At 35.1% G+C, this 17,829-nt stretch overlaps 1 protein-coding gene across 4 annotated transcripts in view; it reads right to left on the bottom strand.

Moving 5' to 3' along the window:
* Positions 1–648: 648 nt before the first annotated feature.
* The window catches only part of lov (BTB/POZ domain-containing jim lovell protein), a 31,141-nt gene continuing 13,960 nt past the window's right edge, over positions 649–17,829 (bottom strand). For all 4 annotated transcript variants that reach the window (XM_087405116.1, XM_011067965.2, XM_087405117.1 and 1 more), the window contains exons 2-3: positions 15,370–15,766; positions 649–13,238 (exon numbers count right to left, since the gene is read on the bottom strand). In XM_087405116.1, coding sequence (XP_087261242.1) covers positions 11,153–13,238; positions 15,370–15,560 — 2,277 coding nt within the window. In that variant the 5' untranslated portion in view covers positions 15,561–15,766 and the 3' untranslated portion in view covers positions 649–11,152. The remainder of the gene's footprint in view (positions 13,239–15,369; positions 15,767–17,829) is intronic.

The following is a 17,829-nucleotide window of genomic DNA, read 5'->3' on the forward strand; positions in this document are numbered from 1 at the left end:
CCACTTCTTCTCTATCTCCTCTTTTATTCGCACTCCATGTACCCTCCCTTCATCCTTCTTTAAACTTATACACCCTCTCTCATCCTTTCTCGAGTACCAAAGACTACTCTCATTTTATCGCATCGTCGGTCTTTCTCCCTCTGCTCCCTTTCTTTTCTCCTGCCCTCCTCCGTACCCTTATCCCTCAGCTTATTATGTAATCAGAATAACAATAATTTGCTTCGAAACTGCTTCGACTGCTCATCAATCTGAGTGACAACCGGTTACTCGCAGCTATGCGTAGGTATTGACCATTTAGTGATCCACTGGCTGCATTTCTCGGGATGGAAGGGGAAAGGGAGGCAGCAGGTAAACAGAGAGGCAGTTTCGAATTATCTCCGTCGCACACTTCGCATACTCTCTATAGGTGATCCCGTTGCAATTTGACCGATATCGTCGAACATCTCGACAATTAATCGGAGGAGTATTAAATTACATAATACGATATCCTGACAGATATATTATACTTAGCATCTCATTGATGCCGGTTATGATCCAGGTAGAAATATCTGGAGTAAATTACGAAATTATTAATTGTAAAAATAAAAATTAACAAAAAAATTGAGATATTTTCCGCAACGATGGGGATGGAAAGAAATACGACGAGTATTGCAATGGTATGTACAGATTTTATTAGGGTTTAGAGTGAATACGATTGGATCTGTGTGTCTGCGTATGTATGAATATGTGTTTGTTTGTGTGTAATCCGCATGTTATATGTAATCTGAAGAATGAACGTGGGGTTTAGGTAGCTAGCCTCGTCCTAGCCTCGTGTGCGCATTCACACCATATAATTGAGAGATTCGCATTGTAACTGTTTCTTGTTTTCACATTGTAGTCTCTCCGTTTTAAGTATATCTCACCTAATTTAATTACTGTTATACGCAATAATTCGATATTACTCAATAAATCTGTAATAATAAATCCGTATAAACGTTGAGTCGTGTGCGTGAGTGAACTAGTGGTGCCGAGCCTGTCGTAGGATCGGCTAGGAAGTCTCTGTAGTAACCAGCGGTAAACGTATCACAAGTTATGTAGCGTTCATTTATCCATTATCGGCGCGGGTGTTAGAAGCTCGAGGCCAACATCGTGTGTAACATGTGTTCTTTTAAAGCTTGCATATCTTTCTTTAAGTTCCTCTCTACGAAAGAAGGAAAGCCCATTTATTGGTAAAAGGCCAGTTGACAAGCATGAATCCTTTTTTTTCCTTCTTATTTTTCTCCAACTAATCTCCTAAAGCTAATCTCCTAAACGATTGTGCTTTCCAACCATTGATGCTTGCCGTTAATTGTTTACATTCTTCCGAAGAAAAAAGAGCATTTTGACAGAGTCACAACGCCTCCGATAGAATGTCAATAGTAACGACATCAGTTGTCAACAAAAGTGTCATTATGTCTTTTTTAGCAGTCAATAAGTAACAAAGACAGAATGACACTTATAGTCAACACTTATTGCCTCAAAGGTGAGAAGCATCCCGACAACGTTATTGTGATTTATCTCTTTCTCTCGTGGCGTCGATCTTCCAACACTCGGAAGTATTGTAGTTATAGCGTGACGCAGTGCGCGCCGCGGCGTCTTAATCGTTCGACTGTTCTCACCCTATAAATAGACGAGACGCGCCGGCTGCCGCCGCGGGCGTGCGCTGCGCTTAGGTAATCGTTCCTTTTTTTTATTGTATATCAAACTTTATAAACTGTAATACAATGTAAACCTGTAAAAAATATACTGGGTGGCGGCGGCTCTGTATAATATAATAAGTAGTATTATAATCGTTATGGTACAATTGTAATTAGTATAAATATATCGTTATATTATAATCTGCGATGTGCTGTAATCAAGATCCTCTCTTTCTCTTTCTCTCGTGTTTTCTATAATTTTTCATCCGTATCGTACCGCACACAACTACAGTTATATCACACACGCTCTATCCACTTTTTCGTGACTCTCTCAATACGTCCATATCACACACCGTTCTTTCTTTCTCTCTTTCACGCACCCTCGATCTCTTCGTCCCACTTACTTCTCTTTCGTCGTACGGTAAAATACGATCCACCGGTATCTACATATTTCGCTTCTTATGAGAAACGATATATATAGTTGTACAAGCGCGTCGCTCTTTACGCCGATTATACCACGCTTTTTTGGGGAGACGACTTTAGCTAAAAGCGTCCTCCTGACACGTTAATTCGCGTATGACAGACGCTTTTACTTAAATCGCGCCTAAAAGGGGATAAGAATACCAATCTTTGTTCTTCCTTTTTCGTTCTTACGAACGTGCCAAATATGACATTCATAAACGCGTTTGCATCAAAAGGTTAGTTATCGAAATTACAACATTAATTGAAATATGATCGCGTATTGGTAAAAAATTTCTTATTAAAAGTCACGTACACGGATTTTTTTCTTTCTTTTAAAATGGGATAAATATTTATCACGTCACGTGCGTTTCATAAAAAAAGGATCTTCAAAGATTCAAATAATATCTAGGAAGACCCGATTGATTCTTGATAATTATACATTGTATAAAACAGCTCGCATAAAAAAGTCCAACTGTTGACATAAATATATTTTACAATCCATACAGCACAGTTTATTCCAGCAATATTGCAGTAACATTGTAAATGTTACAACAGTGTTATTGAAAGTTTTTGTGCTGTATGGGAACGATTTTATAAGTCCCATTTAAAAAATAACAATATATTTAAAATATTCATTCATTATCTTACGATTTCAGAGGATTGAGAAATTGACATTCAATTCTAGGCTTTTCCGAACATGATAAAAAAGTCAGTGATAATATCAATATGCATTTACATAGAAATAAAAAGAATCGAACGGTGTATCGTTTATCGACCGTACTTCGAAAAAAAATAAATTTCACATGTTCATTCATTCTTCATTCATTCATCATCTTATATCATTTTATCATGCGCTCGGGGCGAGGCTAGGGCGATTTAGGAACTACGTGACAGCACAACCGATGCAAGTAACTATTTCATCTGTTCTCGTTTTTCCGGTTTTTTTTTCTATTTCTTTATACAATATGGAATTCTTGATGAGATTTCAAAACAGCGATTTCTGCGCCAATGATATCGATGACGTATCGTCATTCATCGAATGGAAAATAATAAGCACACTAGAAGAAGAAATAATCATCTAGGAAATGTAAATTTGCTTGTGTATATCTGAAGACACTGTGCTAAGACAATAAAGTACGACCGCGAAAAGAGCGACGATGGGAAACGAGTTTTGTACGAACCATCGGTAACTCGACAACTTCAGATTGTTCGGATGTGCCGCCGGTTGGTAAATCCCTTCTGGCGAAGTGTAGTTCAGAATGGGATTCCCCGAGAGCGTATTTCAGCGCCATCTTTCAACGACCGCGTGTACAACACAGCGCAATTTCCATTCGACTTGTATTCGGCGGGAAAATCCGTGGCTGTCAAGATTAAATTTTAGACAAGGCTTGCGTGTGATACTTTGATCATCGTTAACCTACTTAGCAGCAACACAATGTCATTAAGAATATCGAGTGTTACATATAGACTTTTACGTTAATTGCGACGCAGAAATCGCGTTTTTACAAATGTGCTCGCCTACTTCGTCGTTTGTGTTTTGTTTCTCGCCTCTCACTGTTCATTCGATCAAAGATTGTATTCGAAGAACAATGCTCGCGACGCACAATTATCGATAAATATACGTATATGTATAATATGTATATATATAAGTATGTATACCTATATATTACGCATAAATAATCGACAGCGCGTTTATCTCTGATCTTATGTACAATTGTAGATTACACGAAATTAAAAATAATATTTTACGGAGGCATATCCTCTTGTTTTTCACTTTTTCTCTGTCTCTCCTACAATTACTCCCATTCTTTCTTTCTCTTTCACTCCGTCTTTCTTTATCACTTATGCAATAAGTAAGATAATACTATTCCCGTTTCGTATTTTACATTACTGGAAAGTTATATTAGTTATCGTCGTACTGTACTGTAGGAACTAAAATGGTGACTCCGCTTAAGCGAAGTTCCGGAAAAATAAAATATTATTTTTCATTCGTCAGTCGGTATCAGTGCCTATCCGGTATTCCTTTTATAAATAATCGATTTTTTTTCCTAAAATTTCATCTTTCCATCATGAAACAGCTTTTTTTATAATAAATAAAAGTAGAGTTTTTATAAAGAATTGAATTTACAAATATCCTACGATACAAAATTATTGTATAAATTAATATATGTTATATAATGATTTCGAATTTAGAAAGTACGAATTTAGTACTCACTAAATCGAATAAAAGATGCTTAATCAGTTCGGAAAATTAATCTCATTAGAAGAACTTTCTTTGAGTGAACACTGTTTGCGGAGTAAGAACTGTTTTTTGAGTGAACTATTTGCGATTCGCGATGAGTTTCATTTTTCTAACGTTCTGTACAATGAAAATAATGGCACAGCATTATTTATAACTTGTCCAATAAAAACATGTAATTTTAATACTCGGATATCATCCTCCTTATTTTGTTATTTTTCTTTCGTGCATATACGTGCGTTTGATTTTAACAACGAATTATACATTATTACAAATTTTGCATAATTAATTAATAAGAATCATTGTAATCATTATTACAGCGACGATTGTACTGGCGCCGATTTTATCGAGCGTATAACTGTGAAAGCGAATAAACAGCGAATAAAAACTAAATCGAACTCTCGAGCGAATTGATTTAAAAACTTTCACATTCGCTGTTAATTCACTCGTTAAGATATAGCGACCTTAACACGACACCATAACACAAGTAAGGCAACAATTTAAAATCAATCAATAATGCGTTACTTGTATTTAACATGTATTATCCTTTCGCTATAATAAAGTAACCAATCGATACGCGTCTCTCTATCCACACCCTATGCCACAATAATAATGCTCCTTTTTTTCCGTGCCTGTGTGCCTATAATGTCCCCCTGTTGTCTTCTCTTTCTCTTACATGCACTTTCTCTCTTTCTCTCTCTCACTTTCTTATCCTCTTTCTCATTCTTTCATTCTTAAGATACTCTCTCATCTTCTCTCTCCTTTAAAGCTTTGCGCGTCGTCTCTCACAAAAGATGCGAGAGACGATAAACATTGCGATTGGAGAAAGTTCTCTTAATTTAATATGCTAAAGGGGTGCCTACGAACAACAAAAACGTTAATTGAAAAAGAAAACGTGCTGACCGTTTCTTTTTCCAATCATCTGTAAAATAATACTGAATTCTGCACATGTGGTGCCTATCACAAAGACCTATAAATAGTATTTATGTACGCTCTCGCACGCACTCCTGTATGCATACGAACAGTCATTGTTTAACTGCATTTTAACTCTGCGCCATTTGTCGCATACAGTTAAGATTTAATCCTACTTCTCTGTTACTCATTCTCTCTCTATCTCTCTCTCTCTCTCTCTCTCTCTCTCTCTCTCGCTCTCTCTTTCTTTCTTTCTTTCTGTCAACAGAGTGGATAAAAAATTGTTAAAACCATTTTCAACGTGGTTGTACCCTCTTAATCGTCCGAATATAATTTCATGATGCTCCAATAAAATAAAAATAAATTAATTATGGAAACAAAAATGAAATATTTACAAAAATGGTTATTTCATTTTTTATAAAAAAAGTTTCAATCTAAATACTATAAAACAGAAATCTGTAGATTTCTTTCTCTTGTAAGTCAAACATTTAAAAAAAAATATTTGAGAATAAATAATAAATAAAAATATCAAAAATAAATATTTCTTATAAATAACAAATTCAATTAGGTATACTTTAATTGGTACAAAATTAAAATCTTTTGTTAATTTAACTAAATGTAAAAACATGATGTAATGTGAGCGTAAGTCTAATTATTTATATAATTGTGTACACATGTCAAGCGAGACGAGAACTGAGGGTACATCCTACATGTTGGAGCAGTTATAAACTCTTTTAAAACACCCTGTATATATAATATATAATATATATAGTATTAATAATCAATAATAATATCAGTTTGTATTGTACAGGTTGTTTTGGGGATGAGGTCCGAAAACCTGTGGTCTCTCTAATATTCACTTCAAACCCCGTGTCGCACCTATACGCTCCGTCTGTCGTTTATGCTCTACTTAAATCGCTATTATTATTCTTCGTTACTTTATTATTATTATTTTCTCATAATATATCTTATCCTGTTTCTCTCTAGGAGTAGTAAAGAATGTGACATAACGGATTCTATCATATGATTCTTATTTCTGTCATTCATTCACTTTTTGTCTCTCTTTTCTTCAACTCCTCCTCTTTCTTTCTTAATCTCTTTAACGAAATAATCATATCGTTATTATAACTTTAATAATTACCTAAGTAATCATTTACCATTACCTTTACAATTTAATATGTAGCATTTTCTTTATCTATCGTAGATTTGTCTGTGGCTATCCCTGATGTGTTAGTTACCCTGCGCTTCCGTCTGGTTGTCGAAATATTGTTGTGAAATTGTGGTCTACGATTAAAAGTATATTCAACGTTTGTCACGTTTTTATATTCTTTCTCTCACTTTTTTTGCTTTTCGGACATTCAGATCAGTATGATTTCGGTGAATTTCATTGCAGACCGCGCTTTTTTCACATCTCTTTCGTGTGATTGAGAATTGAACTCTCCGAAATTATACTGCTGTCGATCCTTAATTTCCCTTGAATTGCATTTCGCGTTTCGGTACTCGCCAAAATCGGCGATTGCACGTGCTTGCCTCGTTTCTCGTCGAATTATCCGTTCGTAATGAGTCAAACCAAAGATAGTTGTTCACGTCTCGACAGATCGCGCGATTTTTTTCATTTTGCTCGTGTTGTCGGATACTTCAAAAGCGGGAAACTCGAATAGAAAGAAGCGAACGGAATAAAACAGTCAACAATTAAAAATATTATTTACAGACTATTCTGTAAATAATATCACTATCGAGTAAGTGAATTAGACCTAAAAATTATTCACATCGGAGCATACTGACAACGGGTAAGATTCTCGTGGGATTGATAAATGGGAAATCTTGACAAGTTATTGTCACTGTTACTGCATTATCCACGACTGTCGCAATTCAGCAAGATTGTTTTTTATCAGACATGAAAAACAGACGATTCGCACGAAAAAAATGCTTGTTTTCGTGTCAATAATATTTTCGTCGCCTTATTCAATTATATTCGAGAAGCTTCATTTAAAAACCGTATCAATAATCGCATAAAAATGTATTTCATTAAATTAGAAATTATTTTAAATTAAAAACTAAAAAAATCACAAATTATGAACTAAACTACAAACTAAAATTAAAATTAAACACTAAACTAAAAGGACTTTAATTGAGAAAATTTAGTCGAAAGGATAACAAAATTTATCATGCATTACAATAATGTTCATTAATTTTGAATTCAATTCTGAAATTCAATTTCACGAATCATAATTAAATAATTATTATAATTAAATCTAAAATATAAAATAGGTTGAATTATATATAATCATATAATTTAAATTAAGGATGTTTTGGCTATACGATATTAGTTAAAAGTAACATCAGTTAAATAATCAGCCAAAAGAAATTAATATTAGCCAATATTATTATTCAAAATTAATGATACTTTTAGTGATACTAGTCCGCGAATACACTTTAAAATCAATTGCATAAAATAAAATGACAAATAATTTGTCTTTTATACAGCAAAATGATTATATTTTTCTGCAGTTTGGATAATAAACGAATAAATCGAAATAGATTTTTACACGAATTTATTATTGTATGATCAGTATAAAATTTGATTATGTATAAAATTTGATTTAATTTTTAATATTATTTTCTTATCAAATAAATATTACAAAATTTTAAAAATCAAATAAATAAAAAAATTGAATAATTTTTAAACAATAAAAGAATTATACTCAAATTTTATACAGATATTCAGATGTACAATCTATAAAATTTTTATATATTTTTATATATTTTTGTATATTTTTATATATTTTTATAAATTTTTATATATTTTTATATATTTTTGTATATTTTTATAAATTTTTATAAATTTTTATAAATTTTTATATATTTTTATAAATTTTTATATATTTTTGATATTATTTTTAGATATAACATCCTTAAAATAATTTGTCAAATGTTAAATTTCATTCGTCAAATCACTGAAAAAAATGTTTCTTCAATTGTTCAAGATTTTTCATTTATCATTATTAAAATTAAAAGTTAACTTAATTTAGATATGATATTAATAATCAGCTGTTTATATTTTATATTTTATTATATAGTAAATAACTAAAGTTGCAAATTAACTAACAAATCATATCGCAATAATAAAAAAGAACATATTTAATTTAATAGTTTTATATTGAAACATTCATTGTAATATCTATACTTCAACTATTTCGTATAATTTTTCCGACTATTACATATATTTTCTTTCCTTTTTTCCTCCAAGTCAACGGTTTGAAATGAGCTTCTCGATATGCCATTAATTAGTCATCATATATTTCACCAATAAAAAAAGTTTCGTGCTATCTCATCTCATTCTTTATCTATCGTAAACATAATCGTCATTTTTCGTTCAAGACGTATTTTGTACGTTGTTGATATTGAAGCATCGTACTTTCTTCAGCCGTTAGCAAATACTATTTGGTACATGATCACTTTTGCAGCAGGAACTATACATAGCAGTGGCGCTGAAAGTTGTCTCGCGATCGCGTCGCAATGTTTTCGATGCCATTTCGTTTTCGCAAAAAGATCCGACAATCTTCAATTCGCGTCTCAAGAAAGAATCGATGATTGCGGACGACATTAAAACAAGACGATGTGACGTATCGTCAACGAGTCTGACTGAACGAGCCTGAATATAAAAGGCGGAACATATGCTCGAAGATTTTGTTACCAAGATTCAATTTTGATGAACGAAAATTTTACTTTTAATTCTATCTTCTTAAAGAGATGTTTTCGAAAAACAATTTTTATCTTCACTTAAAAAGATGTTTTTTGGAAAATAAATCTCGAGGTTGAATAAATACTTGCTAAAAATCAATTTCCAAATTATGTTCATCGGGAATCAAACTATATGAACGACATCCGACAAAGAGCTCTTGAGTATTTTTCTTGACAGCCGTAAAAATCTCACGCGGTCTAACCACCGACGGAGGAAAGACACAGCAACAAAACCCAAGTGGCAAGCACAGAAACGAGCGGAGAGCAGTTAATGGCGCTTAAGCGTGGATTGAGCAAAGCTCGAATGTTACATCGAGAGTATACCCTGCGGAGAGCTGCGAGTCGGTTGGTAAAAGTCAGTCTTGTGAAGGATAGTGTCTTGTGTTGAATCGCGCGCGTGTAAATCTATATAACCCCCGTGCGATGAAAAACTTTACGGAGGGGTCTCTTAATTAACTATCGTACGATTAACCCTTTGGCTGCGGCACGTCAAATTGTTTTCTCAAAATATTTAAGATCCACGGATGGATCTCTCAGTTCTAGTTGTATTCTAGCTATTGTATGTATTGCTTTTATGATATATTTTTTGTAAGTAAAATACGTCATAATTGTCTGAAATTGATTTAATTTTCTTTGAAATATATTGTTAAGTATTAAAATTTAACAGGATTACTAGAATACTATCGACATTGAATGATAAGTTATTGTTAGACAGTATTGTTATTGATACACATACGTACAAGAAAATATAGATCACTCTTAATTAATATAATAAACAATTTTGAAACATTTCACACTTTTGACGATAAAATAGATCTTCATAAACATAAAAAAACCTAATTGTTAATTCAAAAAGAAAAAGAACAAACGCACTATCAAACTTAATCTTGAAAATTTGGGGGAGAGAATGTATAATCAACATCCCTTCATAATACTTATCAATAAAAAATATTATAACACAAAATCGCTTAAAAATTGAAATCACTTATCATACTCTATTATAAGATTATAACGGCGATCAAGGAGTCTAAACTGATATAAAACGGGCTGAATTTTTAAAAGCTTGTTCTCGTTTGTGCTAGCTTTTAATATGGCAGAGTGAGCATCCTGATTGAAGGCATAGCTTAGCACTCAATATCTCGATATGTAAAATTTATTATCGATAGCATTCTAGAATTATAAATTATTAAAAAATAATCTATCCAAGAATTAAATTATCCAAGAATAAACTATCTTATAACTATCTTTCAACAGATCTCTATTTTTTCTATCATTACTTTTATAAAAAATTAAACTTTTTTTATAAATTAATATGAAAGGCAATTTTATACCAAAGCCACATCCATATGTGATAAAGTTATTTTATAATTTATTTTAAAACAAGTTATCTTACAGGTATTTTTAAAAATATTTTAATTTTGGAAAATATAAATACGCACAGTCATAAATTATATAAAAAGTCACAAAAATTTTTATCTAAAATATTTTTTTATTTTAGTATTTCAACAATAATTTAGAATTCCTTAAAAGCTTTGAAGAGATCATCTTTTAAATATAAAAATATAAAAATAGACATTCGCCTAAATTTTTATATTTAAAGGCTTTTCTCCACTGAAGCCGATTGTGCCGATCAACATACTGATGTCTTCTTCTTCTTTACAAAAAAATAGAAAACGTCAGTACATTAATTGACGCGATCAACTAAGTCAGATCAAAAAGTCAGTAGGCACGAATCCTAACGACATATTTTAAGAAAAATCAAATCAATTCTGAATTATAGCATATTTCTTGAAGAGATATATTAAAAGCGCTATAAACTTTTGAGTTTTATATATGTGAGTGTATGACACGAAGGCGATAATTTTGCAGATGTCAATATCTCTAGAAAAGTTCAATCTCAAATCTCCTAAGATGTTTTCTCAAGATAATTAACTAAATAACCATATTTGCGACATACGTTTGCGAATTAACGCGAGTTTATAACCAGGTCTATCACTGACCGATTATGATACAGGTATTCACAGCCAAAGGACTAATCGACTATCTGCTCAACCCTCAGTGGGCAAAGGTAACAAATCAATCATCGCTTAACATCAACATACAAGAACGTACCATTCTAGCCAAACGGTTCTATTGAATCCTAATCAGAACCGTTTTGCTGTAGCAACGCGGGCGTCGATTGCGCTGGTTGCGACTGCATCGACGACTCCTGGTGATGATGGTGGTCAACGATGGGGGATGGTGTCTCGCTGGTCTGGGAGTTCGTCAGGTCGCCACCACCTCCACTGCTGCCGCTCCCATCCCCTACCCCACTTCCTACGCACCCACCCCCGCCCCCATCGCCGCCCGGATTCGCGGACGATTCAAAGGCCTTCTGCTCGCTCGGAGGTAACATATGCACCATATTCACCAGGGGAAAAGACGCGGTGGCATAATCGGCGGGATAGTAGCCCTGTGGCTGCGGCATGTTGCCGCCGAGTAGACCGCGATGGGGATAGCCGCTGTTGTCCCCCGGATGCTGCAGCGGCAGACCGGTGAGCCCGTGGCTCATCTGCGCGGACTGCTGGACGGGCTTGATGTTATTGTTATTCATGATTTCAGAGTTATTGGTGCCGGTACAAGTCCTACGTAATTGCTCAAGCTTTAGACTCTTCCCGTATTTACCACGCACATACATTAGCAAGCTATTATAGGGAATACCAAACATACGACTAGCCTGCGACGTGGTCAGCTTTTTTTCCCAAACATGTTGCAGAGCTAATGTAAGTTCGTTATTCGTCCAGGATCGTGGTGGTCCACCTCGCGGAGCGCTGTGTTGCCCTTTGGGCCTATTAACCGCGAGAGCTCGAGTGTTGTGATCGGTCCATCTACGTGGCGTGTCACCATCATTACGATGTTTTTTTGTCTTTTTAGCGGGCGCAGGACCGAGACTGGGAGTACCAAAGAGATTTTGGAGCGCTTCTGGCTTGAAATTATCCGTAAGCAGCGAATCCGCGAGGATACCTCTGTCATATGTGGTAGCGTGATGCGAGAAAAGTCCGCCACCTAGAGCTGTCACGCCGTCTAATGTCGGTGTAAACATCGCCATAGCGCTACGTCGCGGCAAAGCTGATTCTTGTTGCTGCTGTTGATACGGATGAGATCTGCTGGAACCATGCGGACTGTCTTCGCGTGGATGGTGACTTTGAGCCGGCGGCGGCGGCGGCAGTTGACTTTGAGGATGCCCGGGCAGCCATTGGCTGAGGCTTGTCAGGTACTCGGGAGGATGCGGTTGCGACAACGATAACGTCGGCATTGTCGGTAGCGACAATGCTACAGTTGCCGCTACAGCTGCTGCTACGGCCGCCGGGATGTCTGATACAGGATCCGGATGATGTAGTAGACTCGTTCCAGTGAGCGGCGAGCCGCGAGGACTGCTCGTCGCTTCACTGCCTTCTGTCTTCACATGATGCTGATCTAATCCGCTCGGCGATATAGGTTTCTTCATCGAGAGATTCTCCGCCATGTCTTCTTGCTGCTGCTGCTGCTGCTGCTGCTGATTCTGTACGTTGTTAATCGATTGTTGTTGATGATATTGAGATTGCTGCAGTAGTAGCTGCTGCTGCTGCTGCTGTTGCTGCTGCTGCTGCTGCTGTTGCTGCTGCTGCACCTGGTGTTGACCGCTGAGATTAAGAACGCTCGTCAATGGACTCGAACTGACCGGTGGGGTCGAGCGTCTGCTCAGATCTTGCGGTAGCAATTCGCCGGATCGTCGGCGCGGACGCGCCTGTTTCCGACGTGGCATTGACGGCGAGCCGCAACTCTCGCGGATACCAAAGTTCATGTGGCCAATGTGCGACTTGGCCTGATGGTCCCTCGTTGGTGGAAGCAGGATAGGTTTCATCTCCGCTGTACTCTCCAACGCGTTTTCATCATCTTCCGGTGTGCCGTGTCGTGCGACTTCTGGTGTTGGTGATCCAGCCAGAATGAGATCGCGCGTCGGCGTTGACGCCAACGACAACGGCCTGGGTTCCGTCGACACCGGCCTCGGCTCCGATGACGACAATCCACGCACCTGCAGACACTCTGCGGCCTTCATCAGCCCCGGTAACTCCTCCTGAGCGATTTGCACCTCACCACGATATATAAAGTGCACCAAAGTGGACAATTCATGGTGCGAGAAGTCCTTCAGCACGATCACGGGGTGCTTGCACGGATTTTCAGCGAATATCCTCTCGAAGAAAGGACTGTAACATAGGGAAAACGACTCCATACGATTACGATCGTTCTCTTTTAAAATTTGGGAATCCAAAAAAGAAGCAAAAAAAAGCGTTTTTCCATTTTGCTTGATCCACAATGTATTTGCGCTAAGTACGTTGCGACACAATCGCGGAAAATTTTGCACCGTGATATTTGCAACATTACATGCGTCCCAGGCGTGAAACGTTGCATGTCTTCGCTCAGTAAGATAAAACGATGGCCAGAAACCGCGGGCAAAAAGTCACCGCAAGGATTAGCGCTCCTTCCCTGATTGAGCGACGGCGAATCAATCAGATGGTACAAGACTTTCGCTCGTTGTCAACTTTACGTCACACGTCTCGCGTGAAGCGAGAAGAGCGTTGTGGTAACGTATAGACGGTACGAAGCGGCACTTAGTTGCCCGGTAAACCACGAAGGTAAGAAGCGACGAAGAAATTTTTCTTCGGATAAAAGAGACCTGCCGAGTGCAAGAACCACTCTCGGTTTTCAATGCGCATCGCTTCTTTAAGATACACTATACACTTCCGCTGATCAATAAAACTCGACCGATTATTTTTAATCGAGGAACCGCTAGAAAGGCAAGCAATGTAGAAGTTATTGTCAGTAGATACATGGGCAAAGGCGATGAGAGAGTTTAGAAAGCTTTAAACCTTTGCTGTCGGATTAATATTTCTTATTCTGCAAGCATTCTTTTTTTTTTTAGTTATCGAGAGGAGGAATTTTACTTACAACGTGAGTACAGTGTATCATTATTGGTCTCATAAAGGAGAATACAAATTTTTAAGAGTTTCGTGATTACTCGGGGATCATTTTATTTCTATGTTTTCTTCGTAGAAACCGAAAATAATTATTAACGCCAGACTTAAGGAAAAATTAGTACATCAAAATAAAATGAATAAAATCCTCATTCGCATCGTTATAAAATCACTGTCAGTTATGTTTAATAATTTATTTATAAAATTAATTCCAAATTGGATCAAATACGAATAATATTGCACCACAAAACGTTAATTAGATTATATTTTTCATATAATATTTATCATATCGGTGATGCAACGCCTGGAGTAGGAGGAACCGTACCGAGATGACAAATATTATAATGAAAAATATAATCTAATTAACGTTTTGTGGTGCAATATTATTCGCATTTGATCTAATTTGGAATTAATTTCATAAATAAATTATTGAAACATAATAATGACAATGATTTTATAATGATGCGAATGAGGATTTTATTCATTTTATTTCGATGTGTACCAATTTTTCCTTAAGAGTCTGGTTATTATAATGATTATTTCGATCTACGAAGAAAAATACATAAGAAAACATAGAAATAAAACGATCCCCGAGTGGTCACGAAATCCTTGAAAATTTATACCCTACTTTATTGCATAAAAAAATTTTCTTTTTGCTTTATAAATAACAAAAACAACACATGAATGTTTCATTTTGCAGAACTGCAGAATATAAAAATAATTGTTTCAAATGCCAAATCAATAATTTCTCTTTGATTTGATTCATTCACTAAAAATAAAAATTTAATTGATTATTACAAATAAAAGAAAAGAGTCTTATTTGGTAAAAAATTTAATATCTAAAATATAAATAAATAATAGAAAATAATATATTGAACATAATAATAATAATAATAATATTAAATTTTGAATGTATGCATTTTCAGTTCTACAAATACCTGTCGATTCGCATTAATTGAAGCTGGAAATAATATTAGAATAAATTAAATTTATCGCCAATTTAATAATAATGCTCATAAATATCTTGCAAAGAGATTATTGTGAAAAATTTCATCCAAACTAGGGTTCGAACTCGAATCTTTTTACTGACAGAGACGAGCGTCTTTACCAATTTGATCATTGAGGTACGTAGTGATAATTATATCACAATAATAAAAAATAAAATAATAAGAAATCGTCATTTTCATACATTTTTATGAATAAACAATAGACAATAAATTGAAATGGAACATATCAATTCATTTTCATTTGTTATTGTTTAGCCAATGACATCGTGTTGAAAATTAAAAGGAATCAAAGATTAAAATGAGATTCAGCAAAGGAAAAATTTAGCAAAGAAACTGTACTTTTAAGGCTTACTTACCTGCAGGCGCTGAGGACAACTTTGTGTGCCTTGACGCTGCTGTCAGCGCAGATCAGGGTCACGTCGACGAGCATCTCGGCTTGCAACAACTCCTCGAACGCCCGCTGTATGTGGGTGAGATGATTGTGCCATCGTAAGGAGTAGTGCGATTGCAGAGCCATTCTGTCAGGACTGTCCCCGACGCTCGACATTTTTCTTCCGCCGCTACCGCCGGAAGTTGATGAGTTAGCAGAGCCGCCACCTTGTCCCGCTCCGTTCTCTCTCGTGCGTCTTTGTGGTCCTGCGTAAGTCTATTTTTTCCATTCACACGCACACGTTATCACGTATGTACTATGGTGCCAACTATCTTTTCGTTTCTCTTCTTCTTTGACGCCTTGCCGCTATTCTGACCGTTTTTCTAAAATTTGAAAATGCGAAGGAATCGGTTAAAACTGAGGTTCTCTTAAGCCTCCACGATGCTAGAAATCGGTCCGAAATTTCAGACAGAGAAAGAATTATTACATTTGAATAATTCGATTACATGATCAATGCGATTAGCCAATTCTTTCTGAGATCTAGGTCCGAATTTAGCATAGCTTTAAGGAATGAAGAGATGATGAAGTGAACAGGAGAATAAGGCATAAAGAGGAAGTCACTCAGATATAACAACTTATCGGTATCAGGGATAAGCGTTACCCCTTCGAAGGTCGTCTCTTCGAAGGAACTAGTTTCCAAATGACATGTTCTTTTCCCGCCGTTTCGAAGTTTCGGAGAATCTACATCAGACATACGCTCGCGTACGTTATAATAATAAACCAGGCAATTATTAATTAGTGTTTACGTATTCGAGATGAAAGTCAACGTATCGCGTACGGATGCCGTTGATTATCGTGTGTCAATTTTAATCTGAAATTGAATTTTTCCACTTGCGTTACTTTTCTGTTTACATATTTCATAGCCATGTCCAACAAGTCCAATTATAATAAATCGGCGTAAAATTAACATTTTAATTCATTAGAGACTTTTTATTGCTCATGTGGCGTGAAATCGATCATTTTTTTTCACATATATTACCGTAAACAAATGCGACAAATACAACAACACATTTAAGGAAATGCGCTAGCACATGCATTAAGATATGACGGACATAAGTGTGCCCATTTTGGTAACGTATTCTTCCCATATATGCACATACAGTAAACTTGTAAATGTCTACGATCTGATATCACTGCTGTAATTAATGATTTGGTTAGTAGTTTTCATAGATATGAGATTTTAAATCTTTTTACTCTGGATAAGCGTCTTTATGAATTTGATCATTGAAGTACAATGATATGTAAAGTAATAATTAAAAATAAAATAAAACGTCATTTTCAGTTATAAATAAATAATAGATGATAAATTTAAATGGAACATATCGATTCATCTCCACTTATTACTGTTTAGTTGATTGTGACATCACATTGAAAATCTATCTCGGTTTCCATAAATATGTGGAAACATATTTTTGTTATTTTTTTTCTTTTTTTAAAGAAAAATTATACAAAATGCAAGTAAGACAAGCTAGAACATTATAAAGCAATTTGTTACAGGAATAGTTTCTACATCTCGTTTAGAATCTAACAAATATCCGTCTTTCAGATAAGAAACGGAATGAACAGGTTGTAATGCTGGCATTATTGAGACGCAAAATCATCAGAAACTTGCTACTTCCGTGGTGCACACTTCTAGTAGCAGAATTCGACGCAACATTGCCCCAATATATCCCCAATGTATGCCAACGTTTAACCAATGTTTCGTCAATAAATTGTGCTGTTTGACGTTAAGTATTTCTCTAGCGAATATGCGATAATTATGGAATCACACTTCGTGCGATTTACTCGTTAAATATTTAGCAACATTAGTTTCATCGATAGTCAAATGTGTTTGGCTATAATAAAAAAAAAAAGAGTAATATAGTTACCAAATGTTTAATAAAATAATTTCAATCAAATGTTAAATTAATATAACCAAAAATAATTTTATTTATCTAAATATTTAGTAAGTATTATCAAATGTATTATAATAATATAATTCAGCATTTAATAATTACTGAATATTTATAGAAAAGTAAAAAAAGTAAAAATTATTTTTGGTTATATTAACAGAATTATTTGATTGAAATTATTTTATTCAACATTTGACAGCTATTACCAGATTTTTTTTTAGTATATTAATAATTTTGGTAAAAAAAGATAATCAAAAGAGGGAAACAAATAGCGATCACGATTAATTTCTATGCTTTCTATGACATCGCCCAATATTTAATGTGTCGGAAAGGAGTCTTCCAAATCGCGACACATAAAAACATAAGAGAACATCTCGCGATACCGAAAATGTCAATCGTAATCAATGTAATCAATGTAGTCCGTTTGCAACTTCTAAACAAATAAGAACAATTAATAAATTGTACAATTTAGTTGGAAGATTAATCAAGTTTAT

This window comes from Acromyrmex echinatior, chromosome 4 (assembly GCF_024713525.1).
Source record: "Acromyrmex echinatior isolate Ae372 chromosome 4, ASM2471352v2, whole genome shotgun sequence".
In the NCBI taxonomy this organism is placed as follows: Eukaryota; Metazoa; Arthropoda; class Insecta; order Hymenoptera; family Formicidae; genus Acromyrmex; species Acromyrmex echinatior.